At 33.4% G+C, this 26,271-nt stretch overlaps 2 protein-coding genes and 1 non-coding gene across 3 annotated transcripts; 1 reads left to right on the plus strand and 2 right to left on the minus strand.

The window, feature by feature from the left end:
• Positions 1-1,435: 1,435 nt before the first annotated feature.
• Positions 1,436-5,815, minus strand: LOC18038030 (PRA1 family protein A1). Its single transcript, XM_006429132.2, has 8 exons — positions 5,387-5,815; positions 4,699-4,739; positions 4,534-4,612; positions 3,593-3,679; positions 3,425-3,513; positions 3,248-3,319; positions 3,029-3,152; positions 1,436-1,851 (listed from the first exon to the last, which is right to left on the minus strand). Exons 1-7 carry the CDS (start codon positions 5,542-5,544, stop codon positions 3,049-3,051), a joined length of 630 nt encoding a protein of 209 aa, XP_006429195.1. The 5' UTR covers positions 5,545-5,815; the 3' UTR covers positions 1,436-1,851; positions 3,029-3,048.
• A 36-nt stretch (positions 5,816-5,851) lies between these two features.
• Positions 5,852-5,925, minus strand: TRNAV-CAC. The gene has a single exon. It is a non-coding gene; the product is annotated as a tRNA-Val (tRNA).
• Positions 5,926-19,758: 13,833 nt separating this feature from the next.
• On the plus strand, positions 19,759-26,172 carry LOC18039369 (serine/threonine-protein kinase ATG1c). The gene is made up of 13 exons (XM_006429135.2): positions 19,759-20,416; positions 20,574-20,691; positions 20,780-20,838; positions 21,064-21,128; positions 21,297-21,390; positions 21,467-21,547; positions 21,676-21,784; positions 22,570-22,642; positions 22,726-23,090; positions 23,204-23,562; positions 24,289-24,577; positions 25,271-25,341; positions 25,770-26,172. The coding sequence occupies exons 1-13, from the start codon at positions 20,174-20,176 to the stop codon at positions 25,998-26,000; spliced, it is 2,157 nt and encodes a 718-aa protein (XP_006429198.1). The 5' UTR covers positions 19,759-20,173; the 3' UTR covers positions 26,001-26,172.
• The last annotated feature ends 99 nt before the right edge of the window (positions 26,173-26,271 follow it).

Here is a 26,271-nt window from a genome sequence, read left to right on the forward strand (position 1 = left end):
ATAGAAATGAATTAACGCTGGTCAGGAGCTGAAGAGAGAATAGTGGTGCACAACTGCACATGGACTGAGCTTGAAAGAGGTCGAACTAACATGGGCCAGCCTGTGAATTTAAACAGCTACCGTTGCTAAAGCTCTCCATCCAACTCTTCTTCGTTTAAAGCTACAGAAAAGTTTTTTACTTTTTATACGTGTTGATGATGATTTCTTTTTCGTTGGGGTTGGGGGGTGGGAAGGGTCATTAAGGGTATGTTTAGATGTATTAATTTATAATCAATTTATTTTTTGTGGGGGAATGCCACTCACAAACCGTAATTGAGAAGAAAGCAAAACGGGATGGAGAATTCTCTTATGTTAATGCACAACGTGACCCACACACCAGACACTTTCTTTCGTGATCGTATCCTGTAATAAATTAATACAGAGATATTATAGCCAGATTAGCTAAAAAGTTTCCTTTTGAAATTATTCCTCTCTTGCACCAATTGGATTGGAACCACACCATTTCATTTTTTTGGCCACCACCTTTTTTTTTTTTTTTTTTTTTTTTTTGACCTTTCTGGGTACGAGGTACCCGCCATACCATGTACATTAATTGCAATTGCTCCGAAATCTTTATTGAGCTTTGAGAATAAAATTTGAGAGAATACCGATGATAGTGAGCACAAATCAATTCATGTAGGATTCATTGAGAAACTTTCCCATTTCCCACGATAATGAGCAAACTGGTTGGGACCAGAGAATTCAAAAGATGCCAAAGAAGTTGCTTCACGGCAACCTCTTCACTCTCATAGTCGTTAGCTGTGCTCAATATTTTTTCTTTCACACATACGCAGACCGGACATAATGTGGCAAACAATTCAGGGTCGTGGACGTGAGGGCGGCTTTATTTACTTATTTATGATTTAAGACCCACAAGTTACCGCTCTCAAAATGTCGATTGTTTTGTGTGCCGTCTGCCGTGAAGTATATGTAGACTCAACAGAATATCTTACCTGACATCCCCACTTCAAATTTGATTGATAATCCCAACCAGAAATCGCCCACCTTTCTGGATTTGGTCAAAGGTAAGGTCCTGCTTTGCGCTCTAACCATCGATCGCAACCATTTTAGTTACCCAAAACCATGTCTCTTCGCTGAGCTTCTTTGTAAGAAAACAAGCCCCCATTATACGGATACATGAACACGAGCCAATCTCAATGTGTCACCATATTGACACAATGATCCATGAACAACAAGAACTCTAATAACCTCAGAAATGCAGCAACCATTTTAGTTACCCAAAACCATGTCTCTTCATTGAGCTTCTTTGTAGGAAAATAAGCCCCCATTACACGTATACAAGAACATGAGCCATTCTCAATGTGTCACCATATTAACACAATGATCCATTAACAACCAATTATAACTACAATTGCGCAGACATAAAACACTTCCGCAACAATAAGAAAATTTTTTATGTGGAATCGTGTGAGTAATATAAGGTCAAGGAAACAAGAAGGTTACACTATTAAGTCATTGAAGTCATGCATACATAACAGTTCTGCATTGTAAAATTCTAAAATATCTAGATGGGGCAATAAGAACTTGCCCAGAATTTCTAAGAATCTTCAGATATAAACCTTTTTTTCCACTTGGTCCTTCAGAGTTCCTTCCAATATTGATTATCAGTGAAAACAGTTTTCTTTACAAAAAACAAGACCTTACAATTTACACCCTTTAGGAGCAAAAATTAGCAACTTCACCCGAGAATTCTATTCAAGACATGCAATTATTTTATAGCAAACAGAAGAAGCAATTAAGGCCAATCCAGAACAACAGGCTGTATGAACCTCGCAACGAAAAAGGCAGCTCCTGCAAAAACGCAAATGCTGTTATTACAATAACAGATAGAGGCAAAAAATTAATGTTCATGCAAAATATATTACTAATGTATCCAACAAGTGAGAGCCCAAAAGTCCGGCTTATGCATTGCCATATGTCATCTCCTAATATTTATTTTTCATTTTACTTCCTTGAAAATCTGGATGTGGCACTGGCAATGATACCACACAGCTACATAGGTATATACAAGAAAGAATTTGTACGATAGTTTGTATCCAAAACATTATTCTTCTTAATACACATGAACATCATTACCTTATCATATTTACTCATTCGTAACCCAAAATTACAAGTAGAGGCAATAAAAAAGCTAAAAAGAATAATACTTATTCAGTAGAATAATAATATAGCAGAGACATAAAAGCCACAAATCAACAACAAAACACCATTAATACCTCGTTTCGGTGCCTGGCACTCAAAAGTCAAATTAGCAACTTTTATACAAATTTTCAAGTGGATGAGATCGGTCGAGTGGTCTCAGTTGGAGATGGGATTGCACATGTTTATGGATTGAGTGAAATTCAAGCTGGGGAAATGGCTGAATTTACCAGCAGTGTGAAAGGGATAGAAAAAGGAATAAATAGACACAGCCTTTTTTTTTTTTCCTTTGTTTTTACTACGGCGGCGAAGTTGAAACAAGCTAATTATGCAAAACAGGCAAGAATCAAACTCCATCCTGTCAGCAATAAAACCCATCTAAAAGGAGAAAGTGTCTAAAACAAAAGCTTTAAGCTCTGCTAGTGTTATACAGCAACTGTGCAAGCCCACTAAAATTATGAATTGATATAACTTACAAAAATTGAAAAATAGCCATAATTATGAGCAAGATAGAAGGGGTAAATTTTTAATATTTTCCACTCTGAGTAAACAATTACCTCCAAAGTATAGAAAAATAAACTAAGATATCCAATTAAAGACAAATAATCAAAGTGAACAACACATTAATAGCTAAAAACAAGAAAGAATAACAAGAATAATATAGCATAAAACTACAGATCAAGCTATAAGCAGACTGTATTCGCAGCAGCTGTTGACAATATGACAACATAAGAAGAGTGTTTGCGCCGTACATGTGGACACTAGGCAAAAAACATTAATGAGCCCAAATCTAGTATGAAAGTAAATTTTGCAAAACAGATTTACTCACTTCCTACAGAGGCGTATCAGCTACAGCTCACTATAATTGCGCCAAACAGCACGGAATTCCTCTCTGAATGTATTCAGACGTGCTTTCAAGTTGGGAGTTCGAAAACTTGCATGAAGGATAGTGGCTGTGAAACAGAACAAGAAAAGAGAATAAATTAACTAAAAAACATACAAAGAACTGAAAGGGAAGAAACTTGAAAAATGGAAGGGGTACACATACCAAGAAGTCCAACAGCAAGTGCCCATAGAACAGTCAAAAGACCACAGGAAACATACCAAAGGATGAAACTTACTACAAAAATAATGGGAAAAGAAGAACAATTAGTTGAATATGTCACCAGTTAGATTAATTTGCATCAGTAACTCAAAGAAAAAACTACTCAAAAGTTTCATATACCGCAAGAAAATATTAAGACAAACACCCAACGAGGCCGACCACATATATAGATTGCTCTTTTCGCTGATGGGCGCCCACGAATAACAGGTCTGAAATAATAATTCCATTAATTAAGCTGGTGATTCTAAATGCTCCAGGGGAAATATGATAAACAAAAAAGAAACTTACGTAAGAGGAGGCCTCATCTTTGCAGCTAGATGTGGAGAAAATTGCCTCACAGTTCTTGTCACCTTCTCATTGAAAGTACCTGCAAAGCTGTAGAAAGAATTCTCAACAACCATGTGCTAAAGATTATAGCATGGTTACTGACTGGAAAATAAGGCTTATTATACCTTAAGCTTAAGAACTACACCCACAGAAACACACTACAAAAAGAATTAATAATGCACAATATTTTTATTTTAAGTAAAAGGCTAATAAATTCAAGCTATCTCTACTCTAGATCAGGAGCGATGGCATCATGCCAATACTCCAACGCATCCGCTAAAACCACACGTTTGTTTCCCACAATTGATATTTAACAGCTACCACGATCACATCTATTTCGCTGTACTCCAAATCAGGTTGAATCAAATTAAACCTCAAAACAGTCCAACTGCCTGACTCCTAGTAGAAACTGAAGACACTATACTGACTTGAATGAGGGAATCCACAAATTAAAAAATAAATTAATAATCCAATTAACCTGAGCAGGATAATAAATCCTGTCAGATTTCACAACTGAAACAAAACCCAAATTTAAATGACAATTTCTGCTGAGTTTTCAAACCCGCAAAAGGAAACAATAGTCACAAAATAGTTTGAGACAGCTCAATTGAAAATTTTGAACTGTAAGTAGACTTTATAATCCAGAAAACATAATTCATCCACATCCAAATGTTTTGCAGAGTTATGGCAGTTTATTCAACAAGAGAGCTCAAATGACCAATTAGGCAGCAAAAGTTCGTTTTATTAAAAAGGGTAAGAAAAATGGATATGACTAGAACATATTCTTACAATCCAAAAATTTCACCAAGTTGTTTCAATGTTACTTAACCCAGAATCAGAACTAAAATGCTGTGTGTGTGGGTGCATGCACACACATACATAGTAGGTATAAAACAGCTTACCTGTCATTGAGAAATGCAATACTAAGGGCTGTCAAAAGAGCAGCAATAATAGCAACAGGTCTCCTTAGGAAACCCAACCCTACAATTGAAAAGAAAATATTAAGAACAAAGTACACACATGCACCGAACAAAGAAAGATGAACCAAAGATATTTTGTCCACTCACCAAGAATGACAGTAATCATGATAAAGTAGTTTGTTCGGTAGCTGCAAAAGCATGCAAAGCTCATATATCAAATATTAAGTCAAACATAGAAGTGTAATTTTCATCCAACAGTTTGCAATCATCCATCTCTTTGATTGCAGCAACAAGAAATATTCTTAAACCACGGGTTATTCATCATTCAAATATGCTAATATTCATACTGCATTTAGTTATGAGTAGTATTACACAAACTGGCTACAAATAAAGTCACAATTTCTTTCTTTCTTTAATTATTCCCCCATTCCCTGATATATATAACTATAGAATAAGCGTGGATTAATTTTTTCAAATTCTTCTGCACGAGAATTTCAGCAATAGAATGATTTTACATACTCGTGATCAGAAATCATCCAAAATCAGTTCACTTATGTGTGAATTAGTAGATGACCTACTAGAGCATTTTTTCCATCAATTAGCAAACGCCTGTCACAACCCTAATTGAGTTGTCTACATCTACTTTTGAACACAGACAACAAAAACCGTCAAATTACTGAACATATTATTTTCCTTTCCCCAAACATTCTCGGCAACCAAACAGAGGCAGTAAAACGACGATCAGAATTCCGAAACCAAACGATCCAATCACAAAGACAAAAAGAAACAGCAAAGAACAAGGGAAGAAGACAACGAAACAGGCGATTGATCTTACTAGTAAAGATTGCATTTCAATCGGCTGTTCCATTTGGCGGAGGATCTCGGAACGGTGAACCTGGAGAAGAACTCGGAGAGAGGACGCGGTGGAGACGACCAGTCAACTTCACGAAGCGCGTCGATAAGATCTTCTGCTGTTACGTTTCCCCAATCCATCGCTTGATTACTACTATTGTTATTATTATTATAATATTCCGCTCTTCCGAAACCCTAGAAAACGATTTATTTTGTGCAAAATAAAATGATCCGCGAAACCCTAGGCAGATTAAGAGAGAGTCGAGGCTGTGGCTGTGGGTTTCCTGCGATGTGATGAAGAGAATTGAATTGAATGGGACTTGTGCAGTGAGCCAGGGAATGACTTAACGGCAAGGGACAGTTGTGAAATTTCTACGAAGTGTAGCCTTCTTGAAAATGAAGGAATCTTTGGTTAAATTATGAAAACTAATAATTATTATTAAATAGTTGTCTGAGCCCGGGTTCGAACCGGGGACCTCTAGTGTGTGAGACTAGCGTGATAACCAACTACACCACCCAGACGGTTATGTAAGACATTTCCTCATTCTTATATAAATATAATTTTATCTGATGTAAATGATATTTCAACGACAACCCCCCCGACAAGAGGTGGCAATTTCTATTACGCACAGATTTATAGCGGACTCGGGTTGACTTGAGGTGACACGAGTGTCATGTACAATATGTCACATTTATTAAACTATTTTGACGTGTCATTATCTTTTTTTTTTTGAACTGTACGTGTCATTATCTAATAATTCGTTTCATATTTTAAATAGTATTTAGATGTTTTTTAATTAAATTGATCGAGAATTGTTTAAAGTTTTTAAAGTGAACGAAAATCTAGCGTCTCCTTTCTTTTTTTATAAGGAGTGTTATTAAATGGCTAAACAGACAAGAAAATGACGATAGAAATAGTAGCACATGTTGTCGTTTTTTGTGGCTCATTCTTTCTCTTTATTTTATGCATAAAATAATTTTAAAAAAAACTCATATGGAAATCGACAGGAAATCTAGTACCTTATCCTCATCCTCGTACACCACATGCCATTTTACATCACACTCACGAATGATAGAACCATTTAACACTACCACAAACATAGCTGCATCTTATCCCAATATTGTTCTCGACACTGCTGACGACGATGACGCTGTTTTTCCCTTTGCTTTACAAAAGATATGTTACCTAAAAAAATAACGCATTGACGATCAAAGTCGTCGATGCGGCATCATGGACAACGACACGACTGCTGCCACCACACCGACGCACCACGCCGACAAGGTCATCACCAAAGGTCCCATTTAATGATCTCTCTCTCTCATTCATACATAATCAATTTTGTTTCAAATAATCTAAAATAAAAATTTGAATTTTATAATTTATGATATATGATAATTTTGTACAAAAGTTTAATTTTGTGATTTATGATAAGTTTTTGTATGATAACTTGAAATATTGTATGCGAAACAACGATTTAATTATTCTAACATATTATTTCTACACCTGAGGTTGCCTTTTTAGTGTGTAATGCTTCAATCTTGGCTCATTTTAAGTTTTAGCTGATTTAAAATTTTTTTAATTTAAATTGTTAGAAATTTAATGGATTAAATTTTCACTAGACAAAAATTTTATAAAAATTTGTAATAACTCATTATTAATACACGTGCTAATTATTTCATAGAAATGGAAAATTTAGAAAATGAGTGTGCAATTGAAGATGTGCAATTGAAAAAATATGAGTCAACTCTTGAGATGTTATTTGATAGCAATGAGGAAACATTTGTATTTTATAAGTCTTATAGTAAATAAGAAGGGTTTCCTGTGAAGGTACGAACTACTAAGAAAGGGAGTGATGAGATTGTTAAATATGTGACATTTGCATGTGGCTGTAACGACAAGTTAGAAAGTAAATCTATTAATGTATTAAAGTCAAAACCGATTGTGAAAAATTGTTGTGATGCTAAAATTAGAGGTTGTATAAATGAAGATGGAAAATTTGTTCTTCAAATTTAAAATCTCTAGCACAATCATGGATTGAATCCGAACAAGCTAAATATTTCTCTTACGATTACATAATTGGTGCAAGTGCAAAAATGCGTATTGAAATGAATATTTGTACAAAAATTAACATTCTCTAAAATTTCAATTCTATTATTGTTGAAGCTGGTGGACATAAAAATGTCTCATTCTTAGAAAAATATTTTAGAAATCTTGTTAATAAAGTAAGGTGATTATAGCTTGGAAAAGGAGATACTATGACAATTTTGAAGTACTTAAAAAAAATCTAAGGTTTTTTTTTAAGAATTGATTTAGATGAGCAAGAATGATTAAAGAATGTATTTTGAGCAGATTTGAGAAGTAGGTTAGGTTACAAATATTTTGGGGACGTCATCACATTTGACACCACATGTCTCACCAATAAGTAACATGTTATTCACTTCATTTTTCAGAGTTAGTCATCATGGCCTCTCTATATTTGTTAAGATGCAGATTGATTTCACACAAGGATACAAGAACATTTACATAGTTATTTGAAGCATGACTATCATGCATGTCCAGTTCTCCTCCTATTAATATCATTACAAAAAAAGATAAAGTAATGCAAAAGGCAATGAAGAATTTTTTTTTACGACTAGGCATCAATGGTGTTTGTGGCATATAATAAATAAGGTACTTGAGAAGTTATGAGATTTTAATGAATGTGAATGTTTTTTTTTTTTTTTTTTGCTTTCTGCTATTTATGATTCACTAAGCTTTGTTGTGTTTGAGGAAGCTTAGCATGACATGATTATGAAATATGATTTATAATATAATGATTCATTAAATGGTTTATATAATGAGAGGCATCATTGGGTTACATGCTATTTGAAAGATAGTTTTTTAATAGGAATGCTAATAACTCATCGAAGTGAAAGTATGAATGCAATTTTTGATAAGTTTGTTAACTCAAAAATAAATATGAAGTAGTATATGAAGAAATATGAAAATGCTTTAAGAGGAAAAATTGAATTAAAGTGATAAGCATATGTCAAGTGTTTCAGCATAAAGTCTCCATGTATAACAAGATATGAGATGGAGAAGTAAGTTGAAGAGGTGTACACCATTTCTAGGTTTAAGTAATTTGACCAAAAATTAACTGCACTAATGTATTATAACATGTTGGATTCCTTGGAATCAATGCATGAAATTAGTGAATCATATGGGTAATGTAAGAAAAGAATCTTTACGGTTGTTTTTGAAGAACCTGAGTGTAAAGTTATCTATATCTATTCAAAGTTTCAGTTTAAGGAATTCTTTGTAGATATACCTTTGTAATATTGATACGTAACAATGTTGAATTACTTTTAAAAATATACATTTTATCAAGGTGGAGGAAAGACATGAGAAAATACTATAGTTAGATGAAAATTAATCATGGTGTAAAATTTATCCATTCACCAAGAGAGATTTGACAAAATGTGTAATGTTTTCATTGAGGTTGTAGACATAATCATTGATGATGAAAGTAGTTATAAATTTGTATTGAATCATTTTTTTATGGAATTGTCATAAATCATAAATCGCAGAATTCACATTTTTTATTTTAAATTATTTAACATAAATGAATTATATAGAATGAGAGAGAGATCATTAAATGGCAGTGGTCGTTTCGTTGTCAACGGTGCCACACCAGTGACTCTATTCATCAATTTTTTTTTTTGGATAACAAATCTATATATATATATATATATATATATATATATAAAGTTGGGACTTGAGGAGGTGATGTGGCATCACCATTTCTCATCTTTGTATATTCTCTATTATCTAATAAATAGAGAAATTTTCTTTTAAATTTAGTTTTTCATCTTCTCATAATTAATTTGATTGTTATTACACAATAACAATTATGTAAAGATTTTAATGAGGCATATTATTTGTAATGAACATCCAAAGGGGAGTGTTATGAATTTATTAAAATAAATGTAGATGTTCATAACATATATCTCTTAGTCTCTTCACTATCTCTCATTAGCAACCTTTAGCTTCCTTATAAATCCCACTATCTCACAAGGAATTATGATCTATAATTTTTCATTAATTTCATGGAGTGATTATGTAACTATAAAAGGAGAGCTCATCTTTTTGTTTTGTACACACACCATTTGAATGAATAAAATCACTTTATAATATATTCTCTCATTTTATTCTTTATCTTGCGTTGCTTTTTTATTTATATTGCTGGTTAATAGCTTTTTTTTAATAAGGCTGCCTCATCTTTAAAAAAAATCAATTCATATTTTTTATCAGTTTCATCAAGTGTAAAGTAAGAAAAAATGATAATACTAAATTCTTTTTTCAAAGCCGCGTGAAGCGCGGTTCTATTTTCTAGTCGCTTATAAAGCAAAGGAAAAATAGCGTCGTCATCGTCAGTGGTGTTGAGAACAACGTTGGTGATAAGAAGCGGCTACGTTTGTGGTAGTGTTCATTTATTTTGCTGTTCGTGGGTGTGATGCTAAATGGGATGTGGTGTACGAGGATAAGAATAAAACACTAAATTTTCCCTCAATTTCTAGCTGAGTTTTTTAATTATTTCTTAAATTTTTTAATGTGTAAAATGAAGAGAGAGAATGGGCCATAAGAGCAGTAGCATATGTTGAAGTTACTGTCATCCCTCTCTCATCCATTTGGCCACTTAGCACTTTTCTTTTGTAAGGTTTATTTTTGTAAGGTTTATTTGAACTCGAACCAAAATTTTAGTGAATAATAAAAATAAATATTTTAAAAAATATAAAACCATATAAAAAATTGATAATTGATCAAGCGGCAAGATTACAACATGCTTCACTTATCTATAAATTATGTTAAATTAGGGTATGTTCGGTACTCTTTTCAAATCTTTGTTTTCATTCTTGTTTTATGAATATAATTAAAAAACACGTTCGGTGGGCTCAACTCAAAAATAAATTATAAAATAACAAGAATTCAGATTCACTTAACCCGTTGTAAAATTGAAAACGTGTTAAAGGTGTTCTGAAACGAATTACAGTTTAAACCAAAAAACATATTCTAGAACAAATCTCAAACATCTCCGACCTCGTTACTCTCTATCAACATCTCCCAAAGTTATCTCAACTCTTCCCTCTCGTCATCTCTGTTTACAGCTCTCTTCCCTGTGGCTATTACTCATCTTTCAACCACAACCCATAAACTGTGCACAAGACTCTCTCTCTTCTTCCTTTTTATCCAGATCTACATCACATATCTCTCTCTGACTCTATCTAACATCACTGATCTGTCTCTCTCTATGCCCAAAATTAGTTATTGCTCTATGTCCGTTGCTACTGCTGCTCAATCTCGACCGTTGCACCTGCTTTCTTGCTTTGCCTGCTGTAATCTGCTACATCGCCTACTGCAATCTGCTCGCTTACTGCAACCACTCTCTTGGCTTCACCTTTGCTCCATCTCTCGTTGGTATTATTCTTTAATTTTTCTATTTCAGTAAATTTTGAGTGTGATTCTTTTTGTTTAGCTTAGACCCATATCATGTTCAATTAGTTTTTTAGGCAAATTAGATGTTTGTATCTTCTTTAAGATATGTTAGAAAATGGAATGATTTAGTATTAACATTTTTAGCTGTTACTCTGTGTCTGTTGCTTGATTTGAGCTTTCCTTTTTTTGTTGCTTTGTGTCCGTTGCTTGATATGTGTCGGTTGTTTGATTTGTCTGTTATGTTTAATTATTATTGGCTAATGTCTGTGGGCTTAGTTGTTTTTACGAAGATTCTTAAACCTAATGTAAATTATTGTATTTACATGATTGTGATCAGTTTCTTTATTGCCAAATGTTTGAACATGTTGCCAATGCACATATTAAGTTTGTTGTCTACCACTCTAATAATATTATTTTGACATGAATTTGTGTTATTAAAAAAAGAAAATAATTTAGGAAAATTCAGCATTTTTTCTGCAAACACTTATCTATCATCCACTTTTATATTATTGAATTTGATTAATTTCAAAATTTTAAACCATGTATGTTTAGAAGCAGTTTCTTTATTTTTATTAATATTTGATATATGTTTTTTTTAAATTTTTTTAGTAACAAGATATGGATCCACATGATGTTGATGGTGAGGATAAGGCTGATTGGTCTAGCCGGACTGAAACTGCTTTTATTCCTATAATGCATGACCATGTTAAAAAGGGTGATCTACAAGCATAAAGTTTCACTAAGAAAATTTTGACCACTCTAAGTGATAAGTTATTTGAACAATCCCAAAAAAGATTTAATGTAGGGCAACTTAAGTCCAAGTTTAATTTGTTGCGCAAAAAACATCGAGAGTTTTTTAACTTAATAGCTCATACTGGGTTTGGTTAGGATCCTATTTCAAATACAGTCACAACATCAGAACCTGTTTGGGCTGGATATATTAAGGTAAAATCTATAATTTCAAAGTATATTGTATAGTTTCATATGGAAATAAAATATATTTTATTTTGTTTATATACACTTATTTTTTTTCCACAGAAAGTGTCTGGAGTGAAGCCATATCGTAAAAAAAGTTTAGAGCACTACCAAACTCTAGGGGAGATATTCAACACTACTACAGCTTCTGGCCATTTATGTTTTTCCTCTAACCAAGTTCCATTGTCCTCCAATGAGGATCGTGAATTGAAAACAATTTTCTTAGTCATGGAATTCATGTTGATGTTGAGGATGATGTTGATTCAATGGAACCACTTTCCAAGAGTAAGACAGAAAAAAGGCTTCATCGGCCAATTGCAAAATCATTTGAGCGTGGTAAAAAACAAAAAGAGTGAGTTTGATAATTACTTTAAAATGGCCAGTTCAGTAATGAATGCTAGATTGAAGATGGTTAAATGTAAAAGTACGGAGTCAACTTCTCAATGTGTTGAAAAGTGGTATATTGAAGAGTGTATCGAAGCTGTGGAGAAATTGAGAGATGTTAATGGAGATACATACAATAAATTGATGGATAAGCTAGTGCCCAATATTGAATAGAGGAAAGTTTTTCTATGCATGCTTGAAAATAGAAAAAGATATTGGTTAACTAGTTTGTAGTATGTTCTTTAAAATGTAATGTGTTTAACTTGAATATTATTGATTGTGAACTATGCACTTGTTCATTTTATGCTTTGAACTTTGTGATACTTTTATTTGTTGAACTTCATTTTATTTTTATGAGTTAAAATTTATGTATTGGACTTTATTTTTTTTGTATGGGTTGAAATTTATGTGTTGGACTTTCTTTTATTTTTATGGGTTGAACTTTGTAATTGTTTTATTTATTTATTTGATACAATATTACTAAATGGTGTATGAATTTGTATCTGTATGTTCAAATTATTATTTTTTTATTTCAATTATGATATACTTGAGATATAATTGTGATTTGTTTTTTAATCGGAGTAGAAATATGAACAACAACAACAATGAAGATGATGATATTGAAAGTTTAACAGATATTGAAGAAGAAGTTTTAGACGTTGTCATTGCTATAAAGATATATGAGAAACAACAATGTGTTATTAAAAGGCAATGCTATACGGGACAATTTTCTGAAATTGAATTTGTTCAAGAGTTGTTAAATGGCCATCCTGATAGGATGGATAACATGTTTTGTATAGATAAAGAAGTTTTCATTCAATTATGTTATACACTTGAACATTTACAATTGTTAGACCACGATAGACATGTTTGTATTAAGGAGGCTGTGGCAATGTGCTTATATATATTGTCTCTTGGCGCCGTTATACGGGTTGTATCTGAGTGTTTTCAACGTTCAGTTGATACAGTGTTTACACACTTTAAGCGTGTGTTAAAAGCACTTTGTTGCTTGGCAAAACACATTATAAAAGCAAAATCTCAAGGGGAGACGCCACCAGAGATTAGAAACAATTCAATTTTTTTCCCACATTTTGAGATAAGAAATTGAATACATGTTACTTTAATGTTTATGTGACATTAATATTTGGTAAATAAATTAATAATTATCACATATTTTTACAGAAGTGTATTGGTGCAATTGATGGAACTCATATTGCTGCGTGATCACCAGCACATAAACAAACGTTGTATCGAGATAGAAAGGCTTAGGTGACTCAAAATATTATGTGTGCGTGTTCTTTTGACATGATATTCACATTTGTATACACGGGTTGAGAAGGTATTGCAAATGACTCAAGGATATTTATGGATGCCTTAAATAGACTAGAATATGGGTTTCCATGTCCAGAAGAAGGTAAGAATATAAGTATGTATGTGTGTGTATGTAAGTTAGTATCTTTAGCCTTTATTTTTTTAATTAAGTTATGTTTTATTATTTTTATATTTTAGGATATTACTACGTTGTGGACTTTGGATACATAAATATGAATGATTTTTTGACACCATATAGAGGTGAGAGATATCATTTACGTGATTATAGAGGATCAGATTGTGCACCTAGAGGTCCTTAAGAATTGTTTAATTATAGACATTCATCATTGCGTAATGTAATTGAACGATACTTTGGTATTTCAAAAGTGCGATTTTTAATTTTAAGGGATATGCATAATTATAGTTTATGTAAGCAATGTTTAATTCCAATTGTATATTGTGTTTTGCATAATTTTATTTGATGAGAAAATGCAAGTGATAGGTTGTTCAGGGACTTTGATGTGCAAGATTTGGTTACCAACGAAAAATGAGATACTAGTAGGCCACTTACTAATATTGATTTATCTCTAGCAAGCGTCACAAAGATGAATGCTATAAGAAATAGGATTGCAGCTTCTATATGACATGATTACACACATAATGCATAATGTGTATCATGTAATTTTTTATAATTATTTTATTTAAATAATGTGTTGTAATATATAGGGGTGGCAATATGGGTTAAGATTCGTTTATTCGATTCGACTCGATGCGAATTAAATGGGTTTGGATTTGAAAAAATTGATTTGTTTAATAAATGGGTGAATTCGATTCGATTCGTTAATTAAACGAATCGAATGCGGTTTGAAAATTTTGATTCGTTTATTCGTTTAGAATCCGTTTAATAAATGGGTCATAAACGAATCGAATACGGGTCGATTCATTTAAAATTCATTTATTATTCGTTTAATTAAATTATTTTTTTATCCTTAAATTTATTTGAAAGCTTTTTAAAATTTGAAGGTTAATATTGTAATTTTAAGCAAATAACTACTATATGACAATAAAAAAAAATAACAAACACATTACACACTCACACATTTGCATTTGACATTTCACACTCACACATGATTGCACAAGGGCACAAACACAAAAACCCTAACGCGTAGGGAAAGAGAAGCCGTCACTGCAGCCATCAAAGCCGTTGGCCGCTGCTGCAACTCCTAGCCACCGCCGCCAATCCGGCCACACAACACATCCCAACCCTCATCGACGCAGCCACTGGTGGCACGAACTCATGCCACGACAGTCGCGCACAAGATAGGCTTTCATCCCCAGCACCACTTCCCGCCGCGCTAACTACCCACCATCACGGTACACCACTGAAAGTTTGCCTTTTATTGTTGTTTTACTACTGTTTTGCTACTTTTTTTGTTATTTTACTACTGTTTTATTGTTGTTTTAGTGCTATTTTGTTGTCATTTTACTACTGTTTCGCTGCTATTTTATTACTGTTGTTTGGCTGCTGTTTTACTGCCATTTTTTTGTTATTTTCCACTGTTTTGTTGCTGTTTTACTGCTATTTTACTGATGTTTTACTGATGTTTTATTGTTGTTTTACTACTATTTTACTATTGTTTTACTACTATTTTACTGTTGTTTTGTTGCTGTTTTACTGCTGTTTTATTGTTGTTTGGCTGTTGTTTCACTACTATTTTACTGTTGTTTTATTGTTGTTTGGCTGTTGTTTCACTACTATTTTACTGTTGTTTTGCTGGCATTGCTTCTATTTTACTGTTATTTTTTTGCTGTTTAGGTGTTGTTTTGCTATTAATCAGGGCCCTTGAAATAATTTTGAATTATTTTGTTTTTAGGAGAATGGACACAAGCCAAAGTAATTCAGCCTACACAATTAACGATTCTAGTGTTGGAGATGATGATGTAAATGACATAATCGAACTGGAAGAAGAGATTGAAAAAGGTTTAAGGCCAGTGGAACAAAAGACACCACGGCAAAGGAAACTAACTTCACAAGTTTGGTCGTTGTTCCGTAAGGTTTCGGTGGATAAATATCCAGACAACAAGCCGAGAGCGGTGTGTAAAAAATGCAGCATTAAGTACGTGGTTGTGCGCAATTCTAGTACAGGTAATCTAAGAAGACATTATGAAATTTGTGCAAAATTTAAAAAGCGTGATCCTGTACAAATGATGTTAGATTGTAGTGATGGACTGTCAACTCCTGTTTCCAAGTTTGAAGCTCATGTGTTTTGTGAATTATTGTCTTGTGCCATTATTATGCATGATTTGGCATTTCAATTTGTTGAATATGAGGGAATTAGAAGAATTTGGAATTATTTGTGTGATGAAGTGCCCAACATCTATAGGAACACTGCGAAAGTCGATGTGTTAAAAATGCATAATAGGGAAAAGATAAAAATTAGAAGCATGTTAGAAGAAATTCCTAGTAGAATATGCATTACTACTGATTTAAGGACTTCTATAACTACAAATGGTTATTTGTGTCTCACTGCACATTTCATTGATAAGGGATGGAATTTATAAAAAAAAGTGCTGAATTTTTGTGAAATGCCAACTCAACACACCGGGGTTGCTTTGGCTGAAAAAATATTGTCATTGTTGTGTGAATGGGGTATTGAGAAAAAGATTTTTTCATTGATTGTAGACAATGCTTCAAGTAATGATGTTTGTGTTGTAATGTTAAAAAGTCAATTGAGATTAAGGAATGCTTTGGTGTGTGATGGGAATTTCTTTCATATTCGATGTTGTGCTCATATTATTAATTTAATTGTTCAACAAGGATTGAAAGAAATTGAGAAAGAAATAGAAAAAGCCTGTGAGAGTGTGAAATATGTCAAAGGGTCACAAGTGAGAAAAAAGAAAATTTTTAGAGTGTGTTAAGCAAGTATCTCTAGATGACAAGAAATGATTAAGACAAGATGTTTCTACAAGATGGAATTCAACTTTTCTCATGCTTGATAGTGTTCTGTATCACAAAAATGCTTTCCGTCATTTACAATTGAGTGATTCTAATTACAAGAATTGTCCTTCTGAAGAAGAATGGGGGAAAATAAAAAAGATTGGCAAATTCTTGTCTATGTTTTATGAGATCACATGGATTTTTTCTGGTTCAAAATCCCCTGCTTCAAATTTGCATTTTCCAAAGGTGTTTGTAGCTAAGGTTGCTTTGGATCAATTATTGTGTAGTGAGGATGTGTACATGAAAACTATGGCACAAAAAATGATTGAAAAATTTGAGAAGTATTGGTCTGATTTTTGTACCATTTTGGCCATAGCGGTCATCTTGGATCCTAGATACAAGATGACATTTATTGAGTTTGCTTATAGCAAGGCTTATGGTCAAAATTCGGAGGAGTTGAAACATGTTCTAGATAAGTTGTTTTCAATTTTTGGTGAGTATAATTTGATCACACCATCTTCCTCCACTACATCCGTACTCACTCAAATGAGTGATGTTGGTTCAAGTGTGGGACATAATGACAATAGTCAAAGTACACTTAACTAAAGGACCATAGATATGTTCAAGGTATATTTACAATTTTCTTATTTGTTCATTGTAAGACTTATTATTTCCATGCTTGTTTTGAATTTTGACTATTCTTATTTCTTAATTATTTTGTAGGAGTTTGATGATTTTGATAGCATGGATTGTAGTGCTTATGTTAGAAAATCTGAATTGGAGCTTTATTTAGATGAGCCAAGAATTGATAGAAAGATTGATTTGGACATTCTAAGTTTTTGGAAAGGAAATGGATTTCGTTATCCTAACCTTTCTTCCATGGCTCGTGATATCTTGAGTATTCCTCTCTCCACTGTTGCATCTGAATAAGCTTTCAGTGTTGGCGGTCGAGTTCTTGATCAATTTCGAAGTGTATTGAAGCTAGAGACAGTCCAAGCAATTATTACTACTAGAGATTGGAAGTTTGGAGAGATTGGTAAAACTTGCTCATAAAATTTATTTACTTTTCTTTTATAATATTATGTGCAATTGTTTCTAATTAAGATTTATTTTTATAAAATTATTGTAGAAAATTTGGATGTTACTGTGGACCAACTTACTCAAAACATTATGAACATGAGCACTAATTGTGCTCCATCTGCAGAGAGTGCCAATGATCCAAATGACAGTGTGCTAGGTAAGTTTTTATCTTGTTTAATTATTATTTCCTTGAAAATGCTACAAATTTGCTATATATTTGATTTTTGAAATTTTACAATGACTATTATCAATATTGCAGCATGTTAATAACATTTTATTTACTTTCTGGTGTAGGATTTTTGTTTTCAAGGTGACAAAGACAAATGAAGAGAATTAAAGAAATTACATTTCTTTATAATTTGAATTTGAATTATTGTTATTTGTAATATTAAGGATTTGGTATTTGGTATTTGGATGACTGTATAATATGATTTGAATTATTTGTATTTTGTTGTGAGATATTAAATTTGTGTTTTTTTGCTTAATTTTGTTTATTAATTATATTTTTCTAAACGAATTGTAAACGAATCCAGATTCAATTCGATTCGTTATGAATTCGTAAAGGATAAACGAATAATAAACGAATTCGGATTCGATTTGATTTGTTTATCAATTCTATTAAACGAATTAAACGTATCGAACCGAATATTCATTTAATAAACAAATCGAATCCGAATCCTGAAATTTCAATTCGTTTTATAAACGAATCGAATGCGAATCCATAGAATTTTTGACTAATTCGTTTACGATTCGATTCGTTTATTCGTTTTTGCACCCCTTGTAATATATATCTTAATTATAGTGTAAAAACAATGACAGTGTAAAACTTCTTTTTTTAATTAATGGTAATTTGAAAACTTTATCATCATGTCATTTTTTATAATAATTTTGCTTTAATTATTATGGTATATTTGTGTATGTAATAATTGTCACAATTATTTTCTGACTATAAGTATAACTTAAATGCTTAGTAAAAACTATTTTTGAAAAATGTATTACCGAACGCATATTCTCTATTTTTACCATTTTCAACTGTATCTACCGAATGCATGTTACTGTTTTCAGTTTTTAAATACATGATATAGAAAATGATACCAGACACATACTTAAATTCGAAATACATCAACTGCAAAACACCATTTTTCAATTTTTTTTTGTTCTTCAAATATATAAATTCAGAAACAATACCGAGCATGCCCGTAATATTCAAATTCTGGACACAATTATTAAATAAATTGTCAATCTAAGATACAGTTAAAATTTTTTATTTAAACGTGACACCCCAGCCGAAATTGCCACCTTAACTACGATATAATTTCATAAAAGAAAATAATAAAAAAGGCTCGATTTAACATCAATGTTAACAAAATTGAAAAAACACTAAATTGTAACATCAATGTTAACAAAATTAGCCATCATTTGGCGACCACCACAAATAGAGGAGGAAGGCTTAATTAATGAGTCATTCTCATGTGTGTATTTGTTTTGGTGTGAAGTGAGTTAAAAGATAAAAAAAAAATTAGTACACTAAAAAAACAAAAATTGTGATTAGAGTTTGTATTTTCCTTGTATTTTGGTTTCGCTTGTTAAGAGATCGATACTCAAGTATCAATACCAAATTAGTCCCTAATTTTTTTATAATTCAAATAATAATTATGATACATGATAAAATTTATTTATAACTTTTATATGTATTTTTTTAAAAAAATTTAGATGAGGTTGAATCCCACTAATTCGGTATCAACTTTTACCTTAAATTTACTTCACTTTGAAAGTAAAACACATTTACGACTATCTACATTCTACGCTTATATCATAGGCATACTATTTTTGTAAATTACAAAAACTAGCAATTATATATATATATATATATATATATATATATATATATATATATATATATTTTTTTTTTTCCTTATCAGCAAAATAGAATATCCTAATACCAATACTAACTATATCACGATTAAACCAGCACTCAACGAAAGTACAAAACAATATTTAATCCTTTTAAAATAGAAATAAAGAAGTAATCTAGGATCCCGCAATCAAAATTAAAAAAAGAATGGGGCGCATCGGAGCAAATAAAGGCCGAAAAGTGCTTTAAATTTCTTAAGCAGTGATCTCATGACACGTACCAAATCCTAACAATAATTGAACTAGGTCCCATTCCACCATCACCTACCGAAGCCAAGAAATATAATTGACCAATGACAAGCCAAGAATGAACCAAACAAACGAGTGGTTGCTACGGCAACCGGACAAGGCACTAACGGTGCACCGTAGCACCGGCCGCATGCTAACATCTGCTCTGTCTTCTGCTTTTTAACTTCTAGCTCCACGCTTCCCTCTCTCTACACAGAAGCAATCAAATCAAAAATACTACTAATCCTCAATTATTTTCAATAACCCACATTAATTACACTAAATTTTTATTTCATTAAATTCAAAAAAATCAGGTATAATTTCAAACAAAGCTTTCTTAATTTCCCCTCCCCCTCCGTCTCTTGTCTCATATCAAAGGATCCAACAATTCAGCTCCGGGTTCACTTTTTCGCTATTCGGAGTTAATTCGGGTCGGATATTAGGGTTTTAAAAAGTATTTTTTTTCTATGTCGCAAGCGACGGGGAGGGGCAGGGTGGTTGGAGACTACTTGGTGGGTCGGCAAATCGGGTCGGGTTCGTTCTCGGTTGTATGGCACGCGAGGCACAGAGTCCATGGAACGGAAGTGGCGATGAAGGAGATCGCCATGGGTCGACTCAACAAGAAGTTACAAGAGAGTCTTATGTCAGAGATTTTTATTCTAAAGAGAATTAACCATCCTCATATAATTCGATTACACGATATAATTGAGGTTAGTCAATTTATTAATTACCTTACCTAAATTAGATTAGTTATTATGTTCATTGATTTTCTTGTGCAGCTAAAAAATTAGCTTAGCTTCAGTGGTGTTGACTTTTGCATGTATTGCTTTGGAACATGAATAAAATGTGAGCTTATAAATTCTCTAGGTTCCTGGGAAGTTGCATCTTATATTGGAGTATTGCAAAGGTGGTGATCTATCTATGTATATTCAACGGCATGGATGTGTACCCGAAGAAACTGCAAAGCATTTCATGAAGCAGCTAGGCATGTGCTGAGACTTTTCTGGTTGTTTATGCTGCGTTTTCGATGATTGAGTCCTGTAGTGATGTTTGGAAAATTTTGTCATTTGCAGCTGCTGGCTTACAAGTTCTTCGTGATAATAATCTCATACATCGTGACTTAAAGCCCCAGGTATAGTATGTTTGAGCCAGAACTATGATTTGTTTCGAGCATTGTAATTTTATCCATGATGATGATATAGTTCAATAAAGATTGCAGAAGGCTAAAGAATGAGAATTGCTAAGTAGTTTGGTGCTGACATGGGATATCCTTTGATATCAATCAAACCTGTCCATTTAATTAAAAAAAAAATTCAGGTGAAGCATTTTATTTATAATGTGTTTCATTTTGGAACAGAATCTCCTTCTCTCCACAGATGATGACAATGCAGCTCTGAAGATTGCAGACTTTGGATTTGCAAGGTATTATTGATAATATTGTTATATTCATCTCTTTCTGTTACTCGCTATTTATTTACTCCTTTCTCCTTCATCCATGCTTGTTCAGTCTCACATACAGGCATGCCCCACCCACTTGTGCTTCTTCCCATAGATAATTATGAATAAAAGTTCATTTTAATCTTCTGGCAGATCTCTGCAACCTAGAGGACTTGCAGAAACCTTGTGTGGTTCACCCCTTTACATGGCTCCTGAGATTATGCAACTTCAAAAATATGATGCAAAGGTGATGGTTGAAATTTTTTGATTCGTTAGCTCTTTTGCTTGAATTGCCTACGTCTAACCTTGGACTAAATGGACAGGCAGATCTCTGGAGCGTTGGGGCTATTTTATTTCAGCTTGTAACTGGGAAAACCCCATTTACAGGAAGCAATCAAATACAGGTATTCTTAGTTCATCTTTCTCCCTCTCTCTCTCTCTCTCTCTCTCATTGATTTCTTAGAGTGATAAGTGAGTTTCTATGCTGTCACAGCTGCCTTACCTTATCTTATATTTCTGTTGTGTTGTACAGTTGCTCCAGAACATTGTGAAAGCAACTGAATTGCATTTTCCTCCAGATGCAAAAATCTTGAGTGCTGACTGCAAAGATTTATGCCAGAAATTGTTAAGGCGTAATCCAGGTATGTAATGGATGTATGTTTAAATTGGAGACTTGTCTGATCTAATGTTCTAAGAAAAGATGTATTTGGAAAATGAATGTGTGCAAATAATTTTGCAAATGTTTATGCTGTGACCATAGGACTGAAGAAAAATAGATCATAGTCGGGTGCTAAATATTCATTCTGTGTTTGTTAATCAACAATTCAATGCAATGGTGTAATATGTGTTAGAGATGAGACAGACAACCCCACTTTATTTCCTATGTTATTTTTTAACATCAGGATGAATATATAGAATTATTCAAAGGTTCAAATTACTAACTCATTTACAATTGCCAAAGTTTGGTCTGAAGTGCTAATATCTGAAATGAAACTTTGTGTTTCCCATGCCTTGATCTGAGTTAGAGCTGCTTAATAGAAGTAGCAACGCACCCATATAAACATAGTTGGGCTGCTAAACTTCCTATGATGTTTCAGTGTGCCTAATTTAATTAACTTTCCTGTGAATGAAGCTTACAAGATTTGTTGACATTTGAGTCATTAGTAAAAGAGAATGCTTTTCATGGTGATGCTAGTTTTTGTCGCTTCTGAATCATTTAGATTCCTAACTATTCGATTTAAGTTTGCTTCTGATGCAAAGGTTAAGCACTGACCAATTTTCTCAAGACAAGTGATAAACAGAATGATACAAGATAGTCATAAGTATTACTCTTATCTCTAGGTGGAATCTTTGTAGCTTTTGCTTAATCATCTAATAATGTATAATCCCTTATTGATGACTCTTCTCTTTATCCTGGTATTTTCAGTGGAACGCTTAACATTTGAAGAATTTTTCAATCATCCATTCCTTTCTCAGACGCAACCAGATCAAGTTTTTAGGTAAACTGGGCAACCTTATCTATCTTTATGATACTGATATAAGATTCTTATTGATTTCTAAAACGACAGAAAACTACTTGCAGGAGTAGGATGTTTTCTAGATCAGCTGATGATTTTCCCTTTTATGAAAGTAAATCTGTGAGGGATGTGGTGGAAAGTTCTCAAGATGATTGTCTACCTTTCTTTCTGGATGATGATTCCAGTGGTCCTGAGGGGAGCCCTTCCTTTTCAAAAAGGAGATCCTCAATGAAGTCTACTTATGGATTTTCTGTTGATGCAAAACATGGAAGGGAAGCAACATCAAGTGCTCTAAACAATCTGGACCTTAGATATGGCAATAAATTGGATAATACTAATCTTAGACATGATAGCTATAAACTTTCAGATGAAAACCTGAATGAACGTCCGAAATGCTTGGACCAAAGATTGGCTAACACTCAATCAAAAGGTATCAAGAATCCCAATCTGTTCCTCTTTTCATTTTGCTAAATATATTTTCTGTGACCAAACATGTGCTGGCAAAACTTTTTTGTTTTAATGTTCTCATTATGGCTTCGACAGTTGGGGATTCACTCGACTTAGTTGATCAAGATTATGTTCTTGTTTCGGGACCTCCTATGGACACATCGTCTTCTTCAACAAGTGTTTCCAAGCCAACCCATATACCAAGAACTTCAGAGAGACCCCTAATATCTGTTCCTAAGTACACTACATCTAGTGCCCCTGTGCCAATCATTGGTGCCACAAACAGTAAGATCAGCCATATTGGAAGCTTGGAAAGTCAGACTTCTGCTCCTGGGACTTCTCTTGGATCTACAGATATGGGAGATGCTCTGGAGCAGCCATCAACTCACTGCATGACAAGGATAAAGTCATTGAAGCGGTGTGCATGTGCCATCACAGAATTAGTGAATGAAAAGGTGAGCCATGGCATGCCCATTTGTAATTGAACAGGTCCATCAGGGTCTGATGGATGATAAATGACAACACTACACTACATTGGGAATCTTCTTTCCTTCCTCTCTCCCCCACTGTCGACATCCAAGCGCCCCTCCCCCCAGGGCGCACGTGCGCGGGCACCACAAAACATATTTTCTTTGGGAACATGATCAAATTTGGCCTAGTGCTAAAACCAGTCAAGAGTATTTATTTCCTGTCTCTGTTTGATTGATGTCCAAATTTTGAAATACTTACACAAGAGCAGCAACAGCTGGTCTTGACATTTAAATGATTGTTTGACAGACTCTAGTATTTTGTATCTAAAGGGCAGACTATACACTATAGTGAGCTTACGGAGGGAATGGGATATCAATGTCTTGGTATCTCTATAAGATGTAAGGAAAACAGTTCATTTTGTAGCATGACAGAAACCGTTCAATATAAGCATAAGCTAATTAGATTTCATTGGTCAAAGTATGGTAAAAGATTGAAGTTGATCCTTATTGTTGGGTGAATAAATTTGTAAGCGGGCATGATCAAGTAGCTTTTAAATTCTCTCAGAATGAATGATGCTTGCTGTTTGCATGTGTGCCATACATGCTAGTCTAGATTTTCATAGCTCTATAAAGCATTGTGGATCATAATTTTAGTGGTCTATTGGGGAGATCATTTTTCAAATGTTTAAATTTTTACTTTTTCCTGAATAGATTGTGGCAGGTAAGCATCTAGAAGGATTCTCTATCCAGCTTGTGATTCTTGCAATTTGGAAGCAAGCATTGCATATCTGCCATACGCAGGCTGCCTCAGCTATGGATGGAAGCCCAAGCGGAGAGAGTACTAGATTGAGGAGCTCCAGGAAGAAGCATGGTACACCTGATACAGAAGATTGTCCTGGTGTTAATACTCGAGGGCTCGAGGATATGTCCTCTCAGATCGAGAAGGAATTTCTCCGGGAAGTTGAGCATGCCGAGGAACTTGCAAAGGTCATTGAACCTGGTATGGCCTTGTTTATTTAACTATTTAAAATGGTTTTATAAACCACCTCATTTTCTTATATTTTAGCATTGCTGCATGATTAACAAGCCTGTATGATTCCTATACATTGATGCATGATTAACAAGCCTGTATGATTCCTATACATTGAGAACTAACATTCTTTTTTTGCCTCTTATTTTAAGCCAGTAGTGATAAATATTCAGAATAGTAAATATATCTTTTTTGGGGTCTCATGTATATGAAAATACTTGAAAGTCATTAACAAAGAGGATACTAGATAAATAGAGAGTAATCTTTATTATTGGAGGTTGCCTATTATCTGTGTAGAATAGTAGTTTGAGAATCCATTAGTTAGTGCTAAAAGTTCTACATGCCAAGAAAAGGAGCACTTGGTGCTGACTGGTTCTGGTTTGAACTCCATGTATCCATAGACTTCGTGAAGCAGTATTCATGAGGATACTATCTTCATATCCAAAATATTATATATTTATCAAATAATTTTGGCCATCTTTATATCAGAGGCTATGAATCCTTCCGGTATCCCTGCTGACCGGAAATGTGTATGTACCTAATGTTGTTAAAATGTAAGATAAAAAGGTTGCATGTGTATGTACCTAATGTTGTTAAAATGTAAGATAAAAAGGTTGCATGTGTATGTTTTCATTCTGTAATGTTGTATTTTCATCTTTGCAGGAAGTACAGAGATGCCAGATGCAATGGAGACAATATTTCAAGCTGCCCTTGCTTTTGGCCGACATGGGGGAGTGAGTATTCTTTGCATTTTGTTCCATTTGTCATTTTTTTTTCATTTAGCCTGACGGAACCCAATTTCCTTCCCTCTCATGTGAGCGAGGTTTAAACCTAAGACCTCTTGGTTTTTCAACACCAGATTTTCCATTTGCCATTATCTGCGTGCATTTCCTCATTAAACTAATTCTGTTTTCTTTTACTATTTGGTGGTGAGGTATGCTCTGCAGTTTATGTCGATATGTTCTAATATGATGCTAGAATGAAGTAAGGTTTTGTATTTTGATTTTTCTCCATTTGGTGTTGTAAAAATTGGTTATTCTGAAACGGGATTAAAGTTATGTCATCTGTAACATATTACTGCACCTCCTGAAAATGTTTTTAAATAAAGTTGATAGATATTAAGTACACTAGTAATTCCTTGAATTGTTGCATATCTTGTCAGGTTGATGAGCTCATGGGTGATATGGAAAGTGCAACTTTGTTGTATTCAAAAGCAGTGCGATTGTTAGTCTTCCTTCTAGTCGAAGCGCCGTCTCTCATCCTCAACCCACCTTTTTCTCTTACAAACTCTGACCGATATAGGCTCCGAAATTACATCGATATCCTTAATAACCGACAAGGCCATTCAAGATCTCAGAGAATAGCTCTTCTCAAATGCCAGGATCAAGCATAACTTATAATTTTTTTGTGCCTGTTTTGCTCATGGGTTGGCCTATTTTACGTTGTAAAATGTATTTATTTGTACAGATATTCTTTCTGGTGACTTGAAATTGGATTGGGTTGTTGTAAAGGTAGGTTTTGGAATATTCTCATTTCTCTGATTAAAGAATGACAAATTATAAATTCTTTCTTCAAATCGTGCTTCATTTGGTCAGTTACTTGGATCCATGGTGATTGGATAACAAAATTCTATTTGGATGGTTTTATTTGACTGAAATCAAAAT

The sequence above is a fragment of the Citrus clementina genome, unplaced genomic scaffold (genome assembly GCF_000493195.1).
Source record: "Citrus clementina cultivar Clemenules unplaced genomic scaffold, Citrus_clementina_v1.0 scaffold_6, whole genome shotgun sequence".
Lineage (NCBI taxonomy): Eukaryota > Viridiplantae > Streptophyta > Magnoliopsida > Sapindales > Rutaceae > Citrus > Citrus x clementina.

Coding starts and splice junctions, on each gene's coding strand:
- LOC18038030 (XM_006429132.2), bottom strand. CDS start 5,544: ATGGATTGGGGAAACGTAACAGCAGAAGATCTTATCGACGCGCTTCGT. Junction 4,740..5,386: donor TTGAAATGCAATCTTTACTA/GTAAGATCAATC, acceptor ATGCTTTTGCAG/CTACCGAACAAACTACTTTA. Junction 3,680..4,533: donor ATTGCATTTCTCAATGACAG/GTAAGCTGTTTT, acceptor TTCTTTCTACAG/CTTTGCAGGTACTTTCAATG.
- LOC18039369 (XM_006429135.2), top strand. CDS start 20,174: ATGTCGCAAGCGACGGGGAGGGGCAGGGTGGTTGGAGACTACTTGGTG. Junction 21,129..21,296: donor GCAGACTTTGGATTTGCAAG/GTATTATTGATA, acceptor ATCTTCTGGCAG/ATCTCTGCAACCTAGAGGAC. Junction 24,578..25,270: donor TGCAAAGGTCATTGAACCTG/GTATGGCCTTGT, acceptor TCATCTTTGCAG/GAAGTACAGAGATGCCAGAT.